The following is a 14,944-nucleotide window of genomic DNA, read 5'->3' as shown; positions in this document are numbered from 1 at the left end:
CTGTATTTCTGTTAATCAAAACAGGCCAACTGTGCTTTAAAAGCTAACTAAAGCTACTTCCCATACACTATACAGCAAAAAGTATTTTATTGGCGTTCTATATACATTTTACACCACCCTTCCACCCACAGACATAATATTAAGTGGATTGATAAGTTCTTTATGAAGCTGCAGACCTAGGCGTAGTTGCTTGATAAGACTGGAGTGCAAGTTCAATATATCCAGCTCTCTGTGTTTCTGTCTTCACAAAAACCTGTACAAAAATGTAAATGATAATACTGTAATTAGGTAGCCAGCAAGCTTTTGATTGTGCTACTAGGTTGGGCTCTAGCATGTAACCTTAAAATGATGAAACTAGCCTAATGTTCTAACTTTCATTTTGTGAAATAGAGGGTACAGGTTATGAAGTTAAAAGCTATGCAGTCTCTAGTCCAGGCATCCCCAAACTTCGGCCCTCCAGATGTTTTGGACTACATTTCCCATCTTCCCTGACCACTGGTCCTATTAGCTAGGGATCATGGGAGTTGTAGGCCAAAACATCTGGAGGCCCAGAGTTTGGGGATGCCTGCTCTGGCCTTTTAACAAACTGTTCCATTGATGAATTGCTTCCATAAATGTGTACAATATTCATTGTCCCAAAACTCCAAAAAAGGAAAATTGCTGTGATAAGTACCTAAGACATGAAAAGAGGCCCATGTAAAAGAATTGTATACTGTACCTTAATTAAATCTAGTCCTTGGATGTCATATTCTTGTGCCTCTTTTGCTGATTGGCAATCAGGATGGAGCATGTGATACAAAGTAACTAAGCTTACTGCATCCTCGATTCTGAAATACAGGTGTTATTCAAGACTTAATTGCTTTTCTAGGAACCGTCACAGTTAGTACTCCACACAAACACATTAAACTGGAACTAGCTTGTTTTATTAAACTCACTAGCTAAAAGAACTAAGTTTTGAGGAATTACTAACAGATGTAAGCCACCACTATGAGCAAATATATTCAAAGAGGTGGGTTTTTCACCCTTGCTACCCGTGTAGGTAGTGTCTCCATTTGGGTTCAGACCCATATAGGAGCCATTCCAGCAATAGGGATTATATCGTAGAAAGACCTCTCCAATACACCTCCTGCTCTGGGCGTTCTGTAGTCACACATGTAGCTTTACAATATAAATCACCTCCTTTCAATATTGGGTTACCTCCCACCACCACCACAGTTTAATGCCTTTGTAAAACTATCCAGCATCACTGATGAATTGACTGGAGAAGCCTTACTTCCCACCAAGTTTAAAGGGATTATTCCAAAGGACTGCAGCTTCACAGGAAAATCCAATCTGATACATCGGGGTGGCCAGCTCCCAAGAGACTGCAATCTGCTTAAGAGTTAAAAACTGATCTACCCCCCCTTTTGGGGTTCAGGTCAAAGTTGGTGAGCTTTTTAGGGAGGGGGAAAGCCTAGTTTTTTTGGGTGCAGGGCAAAAAATTGAGCTTTTTTAAGGGGAGCTAAAGTTGTTGAGCTTCTTTGGTGGGAGCCAGTGATGTACCACAGACGTCCAGTGATCTACTGGTAGATCACGATCTACCTGTTGGACATGCCTGTGATACATTACCCTGACACTCCAACCACATTCTGCAGCCTTACTCAAACTGAATTGATTCCTGGATGATACCAAAATATGTTTCGGGTGAGTAAATAATAAAATGGGGGGGATTATTCTTGTTTTTATTTATTCTGTGTTTTTTATCTTGTATTTTTATGTTGTAAACCACTCTGAGTTGTATGGAGTGGTATATAAAGGGTGGTATACAAGTTTAATAAATAATAATAAATGGAACTGAATTATCCTACCCATACAGCTGGAAATTGGAAATGAAAATAAGCAACAGCTGCAGGAATTGCTAGCTAGACCTAGTCTATTATTGACAGGAAACACAATTAGTGTCTCATGGCAAACTTTCTCAACGTATGTTAATGATCATTAACCCAGCCTACAGTTCCTGAACAAAAGTCAACTAGTGCGTTGATCCTGAACACATATGCTTACAAGTGCAACTAATCTCAGCAGCTAGGCTGCTTAAATAGGAACTTTTAAATTCTATATTGCCATAGAGAACCTATATAACTCTTGCACAAAAAATGTTTAGCTCGATAAACAGCACTTACAAATCTCTTTGGAGCATGTCTATCAGCAATCCATCAACCATCTTTCTATTTATAAAGTACCACACCATTCCTCCAAAGTGTCTTGTTGAACGCAGCAGATCATATTTTCCATTTTTCTCAACATCATCATACGTCCGCTGATGAACCTATGCAGGAGTTGAAATGTAATAATGCTTAAACATTGTAATAGCTTCCTGAGTAAGTTTCAGGAGTAAGTGTAGGTAGCAAAAACAACAAAGACTTGGGGCACCTTAAAGACTAAACAAATGCATTATATAGCATTACCTTATATACAGTGTTGTACAGTGGTTCCACTCCTTCCTCCTGGGCCATGCCCAGAAATTGGGGGGGGGGTTCATGTTCAGACCCCTGGGCCCTCACTTGTAGGGTACCTCAGGGTTCCGTCCTCTCCCCCATGCTTTTCAACATCTACATGCAGCCGCTGGGAGACATCATCAGGGGGTTTCGGCTGGGTGTCCATCAATATGTGGATGATACCCAGCTCTACCTATCTTTTAAATCGGAACCAGTGAAGGTCCTGTGTGAGTGCCTGGAGGCGGTTGGAGGGTGGATGGTGGCTAATGGATTGAGGTTGAATCCTGACAAGACAGAAGTACTGGTTGCGGGGGACGGGGCAGGCTGGTGTGGAGGCTCCCTGGTCCTGAATAGGGTAACTCTATCCCTGAAGGACCAGGTGCGTAGCCTGGGAGTAATTTTGGACTCACGGCTGTCCATGGAGGCGCAGGTCAGTTCTGTATCCAGGGCAGTTGTCTACCAGCTCCATCTGGTACGCAGGCTGAGACCCTACCTGACCGTGGACTGTCTCGCCATAGTGGTGCATGCTCTAGTTATCTCCCGCTTGGACTACTGCAATGCGCTCTACGTGGGGCTACCTTTGAAGGTGACCCGGAAACTACAACTAATCCAGAATGCGGCAGCTAGACTGGTGACTGGGAGCGGCCGCCGAGACCATATAACACCAGTCCTGAAAGACCTACATTAGCTCCCAGTACGTTTCTGAGCACAATTCAAAGTGTTGGTGCTGACCTTTAAAGCCTCGACCCAGTATACCTGAAGGAGCGTCCCCACCCCCATCGTTCTGCCCGGACACTGAGATCAAGCGCCAAGGGCCTTCTGGCAATTCCCTCACTGTGAGACGCAAAGTAACAGAACCAGGCAGAGGGCCTTCTCAGTAGTGGCGCCCGCCATGTGGAACATTTTAATGTATTTTAATCTTTGTTGGAAGCCGCCAAGAGTGGCTGGGGAAACCCAGCTGGATGGGCGGGGTACAAATAAACTACTACTTCTACTACTACTACTACTACTACTACTACCTTTAATGGACCAGTCCACTTCATCTGCATGTAATGTTATCCTGAGTTGCAGGTATACACACAACCATCTTACAGGGTGGAGTAAGAAGGGGATTGTAAACTGGTGTCAAAGGGATAACAACTTTGAGGATATATAGGGTAACACTTTTGTCATCTGCACCCCATGAAAGTTTATACCAAAATAAATTTGTTTCATGTGCAAAAAGTTGTTAGTCTGCTGCAACAAAAACATGACTACCCCTTTGGAAACAGCAGCTGTCTCAGCCCCACACTCCCTGCCCAAATGTTGGCAACTCACTCGGATATAGTCAGGTGAATCTGGCTCAAACTGTACAAGGCAATGATCAAGGAGTTCTTCATGGCGGTCCTGAAGAAACGTCGTCTGGAGCAATTGTAACAAGAATGAAATATAAATGAAGCATCCTGCATCAAAACAGACTCAATAAAAGTAATAGTCCTGTTCTAAACAATGGCAATGATTTATGATTGCCATCCGATAGCAGTTGGGAAAATGTTTTGGGTCCGTTCTTTAATAGATTCTATCAAGATTACCAGCACTGTCAAAGATCCGGATATGGATTTCAAAGTAGTTTTATCAGCTTCATTTTCATTGGATTTTATACTACACCACTTACATGAGGACTCTGTTCTGGGGGTCCATGGGCAAAAGCAAATTAGTGCATAGTGCCCCCACTAAGAGATGGAGGGTTGCTTACTGGGGTCTGTGTATGTCTCAGGGCCCTCCTGTGATCTTCCCAGACCCCAGTAAGTGATGATGAGGCACCTTCCTTACCAGCCTCAGTCCTCCCACCTTCGCATAGGCTGCAGAGGATGGGATGTGTTTCCTTGTCCCATCCTGGTGTAATTAAACTGCAGTTTGCTATAATAACCAAAATGGAGAATGGTAGTCTTACTATTCTTAAATACAACTTCAAAATGTGGTTTAAAGTTCTGGGAAGTAAAACTCTCATTAAACCAGTTTTGGACATAATGGCAAACTGCAGGATAATTATACCTGGAAATAAGTGCCCAGATAGGAAGGAAACCAGAAGACAAGTGAGAATGGAGTGTGTATTTTCACTGCTCATTTCCAGCTTTTAAACTATGGTTTAGCAAACAGAGAACTGAGTTTCCAAATTGGGCCATATAGTCTAAGGATAATTTAGAAAATCACAAGGAAGGATACTGGTAAGGAAGTTGAGACAATGGCAAAGGTGCAGTAGGCCAAATATATTTGTCTCATATTGCTCACATGAGTAAGATTAATTGCTCTGCACAAGGCTGAATGCTAGCATTTACCGTAAGGTTTTCTTCTTTGAATAGAACTGGAGGAATAATTTTGCGCCCTTCTTTTGGAAAGTATATTTGTATCATTCTGTCCCGTTCCTCCCAAGTGGCCTTGCGTAATGTTCCATTTGTTTCTCGAACTACAATAAACCGTTCCTGAAATTGAAAAGAGAAGTAAGCTGCACTTGTAGTCATCTGTTCCACCATGTCTCTTTACATTTAAGATATGGAACAGTGCCAACTTTAAAAAGGCCAACTGTTTTTCAGTAACTTCCTATCAAGATATTTGAAAAAGTCTTCTGCACAGTGAAAACAGAACATGCTTCTTCAGCTTACCTGAAGCTGATGTTACTGCTGCTTGGAAAAGATTTAAAGACCAAAAGCTAGGAGTATGGGCGTTACCTTACTAGTTCAGTTCTGCTAATCCAGCTGTTCTCTCAACAAGTCAGCCAATAGTCTCTAGAAAGCTCACAGGCTAGTCAGAACACAAAATACTGCCACCTGGAAAATCATTCTCTTTAGTTTCATTTAGCTATTATACCCAGTATCCCTTTATTGGCATATCCTGCGTGAATTTATCTAATCCATTTTAAACCTACCTGTACTAAAAGGCACAGCATCTTGTAGCAATGAATTCTATAGGTTCAAGTGTAAACTTGATTCCAATAGAAAGATTATAGTAAAGGAGACAGAGCCCTGTTCAGTCATCCAAAAGAAAATGATTCAGGCCTCTGTTGACCCTATAGGAAGTATCTTGAGGGACAAGTGGGATCAGATAGGGCACAAGTTCTAAAACTTGTGGTCTGCAATCTCCACCATGATAGCCTGTGAAAAGGCTAACATCACCGTACTTCAAAATGAAGAAGCCGGATTGATGCTGCACCTGATCTACTAATAAAGCTGACAAACATTAAAATTTCACAGATCTTTGCTCACAAAAACAGGCAAGACCGCAATTCTTAAAATGTGAGCTGTGTTTTTGGATTCATAGAACAAAAAACAAATTTGTGATGTGGTCTGTCAAGACTCCGCCAATATTCAAGTGGTCCACGGGGGGAAAGTGTTTTTTGAGAAGTATCAAGTACCACTTTACAAGAGGGTATAGGTCAGCCCAAGAATATAATGCCATGAGCAAAAAGCCTCTGTATTGGAGGATGGTAAAAATTATTCCTTTCTTCAAATCCATCAATGGTATTAAAAAACAAAGCAAAAAAGCAGACCCAGCTATCTATCCTAAAACTGCATATCCTGATTCCAGAAGCAGCTGCTGTTGTGGTCCTGTGTGTACAATAAAGTGTTGCATTTCCTTGTAGATTACAGTGTCTATTAGTGGAACTGCAAAGTGGGTAAAATTCATTGATATTTTTACAAGGTAGCTAACAGACTCACACGGTGGGGGGTGCTGTATGCTAGATCAGTAAATATATATTTATAAGGTTCTATTCCATCCAGAATCTTGTCTTCTGCTAATACATCATTAATTGGCTCCCGCTCACTTAATACAGGAGGCATTTTGAGCCTCTCTTTAGCCTTCTCAACAGCAGCTTTTGTGGCCTAAAAGGAAAAAGTGAGTAATTAATTGCACAGAAATTGTCATATTGGAAAATCATTTAACATTAAAAATGTGTGAATATTTGATAGATATAGGTTTTTGAAGGACAGGCAGAGTAATGGTTTAGCCATGCAAAAATATGCAAATTGGCATGGTGACAAACCCAAAGTTTCAGATATTTTTTGCATATCTTACTACAATTTTTTACACAAAAAATATTATTTGTTGTCATTTCACTGGCAAAAATTGTTAGCATATGACAATTTTTCAAAAATACTAATAAAAAAATGAGTGACAAGTGAAAGCAGATACCTTTTTTTTTTTAACAATCTGCAGCTACTATTATTGATCTGAGTTCATGGAAATACTTATTTACATGCCCCATAACTAACTGCCTGGGATATTAAAGAGTTGTGACCACATTTTCCTACTGCAGGTTAGATTTCATCAATTTTCATGTACTTGATTGCCCTTTGGATCAAAATGAGACACACTGATCCCCCCCCCCCCCCCCGGCTATACAAGGCTACTCTGAATCAGTTACTGTTTACAATATTTCAACATTCATGCACATTATTTCCACTCATAAGCAATATATTTCTCAAGATACATTATATGGTCATTGTATTGCTCTGAATAATTTAAATTATTTTAATTTTCTTTGTCTCAACTACCTTGGTATGTTAGAACCACATACATCTTAACAAATATATGTTTTGAGTGCCTATATTTCCTAACTCTTCTTACGGCCAAAGCAAATAAATAAAAAACAACTAGAAGTGTCTTCTATTCATATCTTAAACCCAAATATATTATTTCTTGAACGCTGGCAATATACCTCCTCCAGCTGTGCTTCTGTCATAAGCTTGTACGTCGGGGGGTTAAGTTCTTGTTTTGCTGGCTTAAAGACTTTCTGCAAATTCAGTCCTGTCATCTGGATGAGCAAGTTCTGAACTTTTTCATCCGTAAAAGAAGGTTTTGGAACATCAGATTTCTTCTCCCCTGAAAAACAAGTGGTTGGTCTAGCACAGAGCTTTACAAACTTGCGTCAGCTGCAGTGTGTAGGTGTGTCCTATGATATCTCTTATAAGGGGTTCGCTTAACCTCCGGTTTGCTAGTAAAACTACAGTAAATTACTGTGCCGCAAAGTAATGCATGTCTAAAAAGTACATCCCCAACATGAAAAGTTAAGAAAGCTCCGGTCTAGCAGGAAAGCAACAGCTCAAATACAGTTTTTAAAATGCAGTTTCGAAAAGAGAGATTCTAAGGATACTACTAAGTTGCCACCTGTAACTTAGGCATGACCTACACATATTTTATCTTAGAGTAAGTCCCATTGAACACAGGGGGACTATCTTTTGGTTGCAACATTGTATGTTTTACAAAAAGACTTAGTAGGTTGCCACTCTAACGTCCTGGCCAGAGCCCTGCCGCTTGTGTGGGCCAGTGTAGAAGGGTGGGGTTGGGGGGGGGGGAAGAGATGCTCCTTTCACTGCGCCAGCTCCTAGGCTAGTACAACGAAGATGCCTGGATCAGGCCCAGCAGATCAGTGCCAGCCCAGCCCCTCCCCCTAAGCGTCCCATTTATTGCGGTGGGGTCGTTAACCAGCAGGAGCAAGTTCCGCCCGCCCACCTGCCTTCTTGGTTAGCACGCGGGGGGTAGGGCGGCCCTTGAGCCGCAACCAGGTGAGCCATTTCCACTGGAGGCGCTTTCAAACGCGGCGTCGCCTCACGCGCCCAACGGGAGGGGGGGAGCCTGTTCGCCTGCATCCCCCCGAGGGAAAGACTCACCCGCCTCCGGGCCTTGGCAGAGGCCCCGCCATCCCCACGCGGCGCGGCGTCCCTGCGGGTGCTGCCTCAGGAGCAGCGAAGCCACGGCGACCCTCCCGCCCCGCAGGCACCCCGACGCTCCCAGCGCAGCCATGGCGCGGCGACCCGGAACTGGTCCCGCAAGCGCTTCCGGGTCGCTGCGCCTCGGGTTTCTAAGGAGGAGTTTGACCAATCCGCTCTAGGCTCCGATAGGGCAGCAGCCTCTATGCTTGCGCCATAGAGAGAGCGCCGGCTTTCTCTATGCTGGTTTGTTGGCTCTGCTTTTGAGTCCGCCCGCACCCAGCACTGCGGAGCTTGGTTTGCGTGCAAAAAGCAGCAGCCTGGGAGGGGGAGAAAGCCACCCCGAGATAGGCACCCCGTTCTGGTTTAGCGCGATTTATTGCAATGACAGCTCAAGGCAGCACAAACGCTGCCCTGTGAGTTTTAAGAGTAGTGGCTGGGCAAAGCCCCCCCCCCCCAGCTGCTGCTGCTTTTAATGTCTTGAGTGGGTTTTTGAGTGCGCCTCCAGGGGCGAAGTCAAACTGCTGGGGTAGCAGAACCGTCGGGACCTGCAAGGTGCAACCCTGGGCCGCGTGTATGGAGATCCCGGGCTGCCCCCCTCGGCCTCGCTGATGTGGTCCAAAGGGAAGCAGAGCAACACACACGGCACCAGCTTGGCTGCAGGAATTGCTGGAAGGAGGCATACAAGGCACCGTCCCAATGTTGTAGGGACTCTACTCTGGATTCGTGCAGGGTTTACTCGTTCGCCCCTCTTCTCCCGAAGATACATATTCCCAAAGGCAGTGGAGGTTTAAGATCAGAGTTTAACCTCTATAGTACCACCGTTTTTCCACAGCCCTTGACTAACACCTTACAACAGACTTGCATGAAAGGTTCTGCCCAGGAATTGTAACTCTAGAAGTTTTTAATGGTTGATGTTTTATTCTATTTTTAATATTTTGTTGGGAGCTACCCAGAGTGGCTGGAGCAACCCAGTCAGATGATGGGTGGCATATAAATAATAAAATTATCATCATCATCATTATCATTAAAGCATTTACATTTCAAACACCTTTGTGGACCCTAAATCAGAAATCAAGGTTCAACAGGCAAAACAGTTTAAGTTATCATAAATTTGGGAAACATTGCATTAGTCTTTCAAGAGCTCCTTTCATCTAAAAATTTAAACCTGGCCAACATAGGGATGGGGTATTCAATTTCTATTTAAAGGCAAACCTACCTAATTTGCACTTCCCAAAACAACGTGTGAACCAAAACACAACCACCCTTTGAAATGTGCTTTTCTCAGAATTTTGTGCTGCAGTTCTCCAGGCAAGTAGCATCTACATAAGTGCACATGCTAGGGTGAACTGAAAACAACATATAAAATGCATTATATTCAGAATTGCATACAAAAGTTTGTTAAGTTTGGACAAAATTGCACTAAGGTGCTGCTGATTTCTCATGTGGACTTAAAAAAAATGAGCCGATGTGGAAATGTGGAGATTGGAAAATGAGAAAGTGAAACAGATAGATTTGTCCACCCCTAACTATGCACCTTTGAGCAGACTGGATAAGGGGGGAGTCAGCTGCTGATGGAGCAGTTGACAGGCCTGCAGGGTGGGAGACTAGAAGGCTGCACACTTCTTTGCCACAGGGTCACACAGTTAAACCCTGCTGCTGAGGCACTTCGGCAATGCTAAGGAACTATTAAAAAACTGAAAGGAAATGGAAAGGAGCTTGATTTTCCACTTTTGATGCACACATTTTCTAGAGGGAGAGTTCTATATACCCTATTAGGGAATTGGGAAGCTATTTGGCTACATGCCTAAAAGCCACTTCAGCCCAATACATGTGTCTGGATGGCAACCCAGAGTTCACTTTAATTTGCAGACGTGCTTAGGAAAACAATAGAATTTATTAGGTTAGATCCAGGCGTAGTTAAAATCATATTCATTTTGTACTTGAGTGGGAACAGCTGCTGGGAGGATTAGCTTTGCTGGCATGTGAGATAATGTTAATTCTGTATATATTTATACCATAAATCAAGGTATATTCAGTTCTTGGTGCTTACAAAAGGATATGCATTTAAATCATGTAAGGAGAGTCAACACTCTGTAAACACATTTGGAGATGTGAAATTAGTCTATAACAGTCCACTGGTGAGCACAAAGGTATGTTGTGAGCATATGTTGGTGGTAAATGCCATACATGCCTTCAGCACTTTGTATATTTGGCCAGCTGGCAGGACCCTTTACAGATGCCTGCTCTAAACCCACCCAAATCCCCACCCCCAAGCCTGGCACTCTGAGCAGTTCCAGGCAGTTTTAGCCACCATGCAAATTTCCCACAATGCTCCCAAATCCGGAGCCGTACTGGAGGACGTCCAGCTCAACCTGTGAGCCCTTGCTCAATTTCCAATGGCACATGAGCATTTCCAGGGACTCTTTGCCACGTAGGAGGTGGGTAAAGTGGAGGCTCAGAGCTGAAGTCAGTGTAAACCAGGCATCCCCAAACTGCAGCCCTCCAGATGTTTTGGACTACAATTCCCATCTTCCCCGATTACTGGTCCTGTTAGCTAGGGATCATGGGAGTTGTAGGCCAAAACGTCTGGAGGGCCACAGTTTGGGGGTGCCTGGTGTAAAAGAAAGAGGAAATGAGCGGGAGGAAATGAAATGGTAGCTAGCAGAGGAAGATGAATCTGGGCCAGGGCTGATTTTTGAACAGGGAGTAAAATGGGGAAAGGGCAGGCACAATACTTTAATCAATAATTTTAATGTATACAATTAAAATTATGTATATTTTATGTAAGCCTCTTAGAAGTTTTTACAATTAAGTGGTAAACAAATTCCATATATATATATATAGAGAGAGAGAGAGAGACAGAGAGAGAGAGAGAGTGTGTCTGGTCAATTAGTTCAGCATTGGATTCACTCCAGAGCTACTCCAGAACGTGACTGACTACACTTGGAACCATTCGGGATGAGCTTCAGCCCCACTCAAAGGTGACTCCGATGTCATAGAGAATGGGGTCTTTACCTCTAACCTAGGACTCTACATGGCACAGATTGGACTTTAGGCTGAAGTCCTACGCATGTTTTCCTCACAGAATGTCCCACTGCTCTCGCTTTAAATTTATTTCCGAGTAAACATGCATAGGAGTGCACTGTTAAAGTTAAACATGTGTGTGACTCTGCCATTGAAACTGATGGTATATAAAAGTACTGAACTTTGGCTGGATTGTGCCCAAAAATTCCATCTGGCATTTATGAGGAAAGAGATTGGCCCGTGTAATTTGGCTATAAAGTCACATTTCATGCCGTTGCCGGTTATACAAAAATCAGTGTTTGGCTTTCTGTTTTCCGAAATGGAAGTCGTGTGCTGGCAGTTGTGTGGATTTTTCTTTTCCCCAAGGGATGCTCTAGTATGGGCTAAAAGCCACTTCCACCTGCGTATAATCATGATTGCAACGGGAGTGGCCTTTAAAAAAAAACAAAAAACATTGTGCTCAGATTGAAAGAGAGCACTTATCAAAATGAGCAAATTGCGTTTATTTAGGCTGTAAAGTACTACACATAATTGCCTGCTATTTCTATATTCCTTGCAAGGAGTCTCCAATAGATGGTTTCCATTGACCATGAATGCAGTTACAAAAAAGTTACTTGCATTTGATTTGACTTGGCAAGTTGAAATGTTACACAAACATAGTATAGATAGAAGCAGTGGCGTGCATTTAAAAATAGTTGGAATTTACCCAGGCACTTTCCTATGCAAATCAGTTTTTCATTTGCAGCATGTTCATATTTGGGTTGGACTAAATGATCCCCTGCCTCAGGGTCCCTTCCAACTCTAAGATTCTATGAATCTATCAACTCACATTTGGTAAGCAAAACTAAGCACTTTGAGAGTACCAAGCTTGCCTAATACTGTATTTGCAATTGGCACCCATCCACTGTTACTACTGAACTTACTGGCACACAACTAAGCAGTAATATGGTGGTGGAGAATTAGGCTGCATATATCCAATTCTGTCACCCTTTCCTCTTTCAATTTGCTTTTTAGTCTTTACATCCTCCTGCAGATAATACTACTACTACTACTACTACTACTACTAATAATAATAATAATAATAATAATAATAAATTTATTTATACCCCACCCATCTGGCCAGGTTTCCCCAGCCACTCTGGGTTGCTCCCAATAGAATATTAAAAACATGATAAATACATCAAGCTTTAAAAACTTCCCTAAACAAGGCTGCCTTCAGATGTTTTCTAAAAGTCTGGTAGTTGTTTATTTCCTTGACATCTGATAAGAGGGTGCTCCACAGGGTGGGTGCCACTACCGAGAAGGCAATTGGTACATGTTGCTGTTGTTTAGTCGTTTAGTCGTGTCCGACTCTTCGTGACCCCATGGACCATAGCACACCAGGCACTCCTGTCTTGCATTGCCTCCCGCAGTTTGGTCAAACTCATGTTCGTAGCTTCAAGAACACTGTCCAACCATCTTGTCCTCTGTCGTCCCCTTCTCCTAGTGCCCTCAATCTTTCCCAACATCAGGGTCTTTTCCAGGGAGTCTTCTCTTCTCATGAGGTGGCCAAAGTATTGGAGCCTCAGCTTCACGATCTGTCCTTCCAGTGAGCACTCAGGGCTGATTTCCTTCAGAATGGATAGGTTTGATCTTCTTGCAGTCCATGGGACTCTCAAGAGTCTCCTCCAGCACCATAATTCAAAAGCATCAATTCTTCGGCGATCAGCCTTCTTTATGGTCCAGCTCTCACTTCCATACATCACTACTGGGAAAACCATAGCTTTAACTATACGGACCTTTGTCAGCAAGGTGATGTCTCTGCTTTTTAAGATGCTGTCTAAGTTTGTCGTTGCTTTTCTCCCAAGAAGCAGGCGTCTTTTAATTTCATCACTGCTGTCACCATTTGCAGTGATCAAGGAGCCCAAGAAAGTAAAATCTCTCACTGCCTCCATTTCTTCCCCTTCTATTTGCCAGGAGGTGATGGGACCAGTGGCCATGATCTTGGTACATAACCTTGTTAAACGATGGTGTCCAAACTTGAACACCATTCTCCAAGCACCTTCCAGGATGGAGTGAAAGGCTTGAAAAAGCATACAGGTATTATTACACAGCCAGCCAGCCAGTCAGTTCAATTGCTGGATAGGTGAGGGCAACCTTCTTACTTACTCACCATCAATCTCAACCAACACAGCTGGGGATAATTTTACTGTGGTTCCCTTTTGATCTCACTTTGACATCATGTGCATTCAGCAAGCATGCAGCAACATATTAAGATGGCAGTTCAGTGCCATCCATTTACCAGTGACTGCTCTCCTAATGACTTGGATCAGTTTTGGGTTGGGCTGGTTTCAGAACCTAAGTATTGTGCGGTTAGGGACATCTTTTCTGAAGAACACCAGGGGGCACTGTCTTCCTTCATGTGATACACGTGAGCTACAGTAGCAATTCATTTCATATACTGTACTGTTCTGCAAAATCTTTTAAAACACACACACACACACACAACTAGTTTCATTTGAATTATTTTATAGCATATTGTGTCTTTATTGCAAAAAAGTCATGGATTTGCCCAGGCTCCCCCTCCCCCAAAAGTATTCTAGTGCCTTGTAGATAATCTTTTCTTCATTGTGGGAATTTGTTGGATGGGATAGAAGCGTGTGAGCTCAGCATGCACCTTTCTTTTGTGTACGCAAAAACTAGATAATTGCTAGATATTCAGGGTTGGAGGAGAAGGGAGAGGAATTTTGCAGTCCCTGGTATCATCAGAACATTCCTTAGACAACAGGAAGGAATGAAAGTACTTCGTTCCCATGTCCCTTTTTATGACATCCTTTACACAATTCTGGAGCTTTAGAGCAAACACACACACACACACACACACACACACACACACACACAAACACACGAATGAAGTGAAGGTAGAGACATATACAGTATGGGCAAGTGTGGTTTATCAATGTCAGAGCTAAGAAAAAAACCTTCAAGAGAATTTTATGTATTACTGCCACTAATGGTGCAATCCCAAGCACACTTATCTGGAAGCAAATCCAATTGAAACCAGTAGGAAAGCATTTTTCAGAATTTAACAATTGGACTTTAGAATATGAGATTGGCTTCATGGGTCTGAAAGTGATGTGAACTGGAGTTTTATCAGCTAGAGGGCACTCACCTCTTTTTTATTTATATGCGCCCCCCCTCTCTCTCCCTCTCTCTAACACACACACACACTGCCAAGTATGGAAGATTACTTGTTGAGTCAACCAACTTTCAATTTCAAATATATGCATCTCCTTTTCCTACCAACTGTTGAAGCAGTGTCCCTTTTCGAAGAGAAACACAGGAGCAAATGACATACAGGACAGTGCACATAGTGCATAATGAACACAGATGCAAAAGGTCTAGGGACTTTTACAGGCACACGTTTTGCATTCGGCAAATATTTAGAGTAAAACGACAAACAACGTTGCAAATCAGAGCAATGAAAAATTAGCAGTTATTTTGTTTCATCTGGGAAACCTGAAAAAAGAAATGGTTTACAAAGCAGTGAAGAGTCTGATCGCACCTTAAGGATCAACAAATATATTGTGATCACAGAATCATAGAATTGTACAGTTGGAAGGAACCCTGAGGGTCATCTAGTCCAACCCCCCTGCAATGCAGGAATCTCAACTAAAGCACCCATGCCAGATGGTCATCCACCCTCTGCTTAAGAACCCCCAAGGAAGGAGAGTCTACAACCTTCTGAGACTGTTCCACTGTCGCACAGCTCTT

The 14,944-nt window shown here is 42.8% G+C and overlaps 1 protein-coding gene across 1 annotated transcript; it reads right to left on the bottom strand.

Annotated features, from left to right (window-relative positions):
- Positions 1-70: 70 nt before the first annotated feature.
- On the bottom strand, positions 71-8,261 carry MRPS22 (mitochondrial ribosomal protein S22). Its single transcript, XM_035133031.3, has 8 exons — positions 8,126-8,261; positions 7,174-7,337; positions 6,173-6,337; positions 4,796-4,939; positions 3,795-3,878; positions 2,163-2,308; positions 719-827; positions 71-253 (listed from the first exon to the last, which is right to left on the bottom strand). Exons 1-8 carry the CDS (start codon positions 8,256-8,258, stop codon positions 161-163), a joined length of 1,038 nt encoding a protein of 345 aa, XP_034988922.1. The 5' UTR covers positions 8,259-8,261; the 3' UTR covers positions 71-160.
- Positions 8,262-14,944: the final 6,683 nt, after the last annotated feature.

This window comes from Zootoca vivipara, chromosome 5 (assembly GCF_965207765.1).
Source record: "Zootoca vivipara chromosome 5, rZooViv2.hap1.1, whole genome shotgun sequence".
Classification (NCBI taxonomy): domain Eukaryota; kingdom Metazoa; phylum Chordata; class Lepidosauria; order Squamata; family Lacertidae; genus Zootoca; species Zootoca vivipara.
The sequence above is the reverse complement of the archived record's forward strand: the minus strand, read 5'-3'. Positions and strand labels throughout refer to the sequence as shown.

Bases quoted from the DNA above. Each gene is read 5' to 3' on its own strand.
- MRPS22 (XM_035133031.3), bottom strand. From the start codon at position 8,258: ATGGCTGCGCTGGGAGCGTCGGGGTGCCTGCGGGGCGGGAGGGTCGCC. The intron at 7,338-8,125 runs GTGAGTCTTTCC...CTTGTTTTTCAG, and splicing joins CTGCCAAGGCCCGGAGGCGG to GGGAGAAGAAATCTGATGTT. The intron at 4,940-6,172 runs GTGAGTCTGTTA...TTTCAATTTCAG, and splicing joins CATACAGCACCCCCCACCGT to GAACGGTTTATTGTAGTTCG.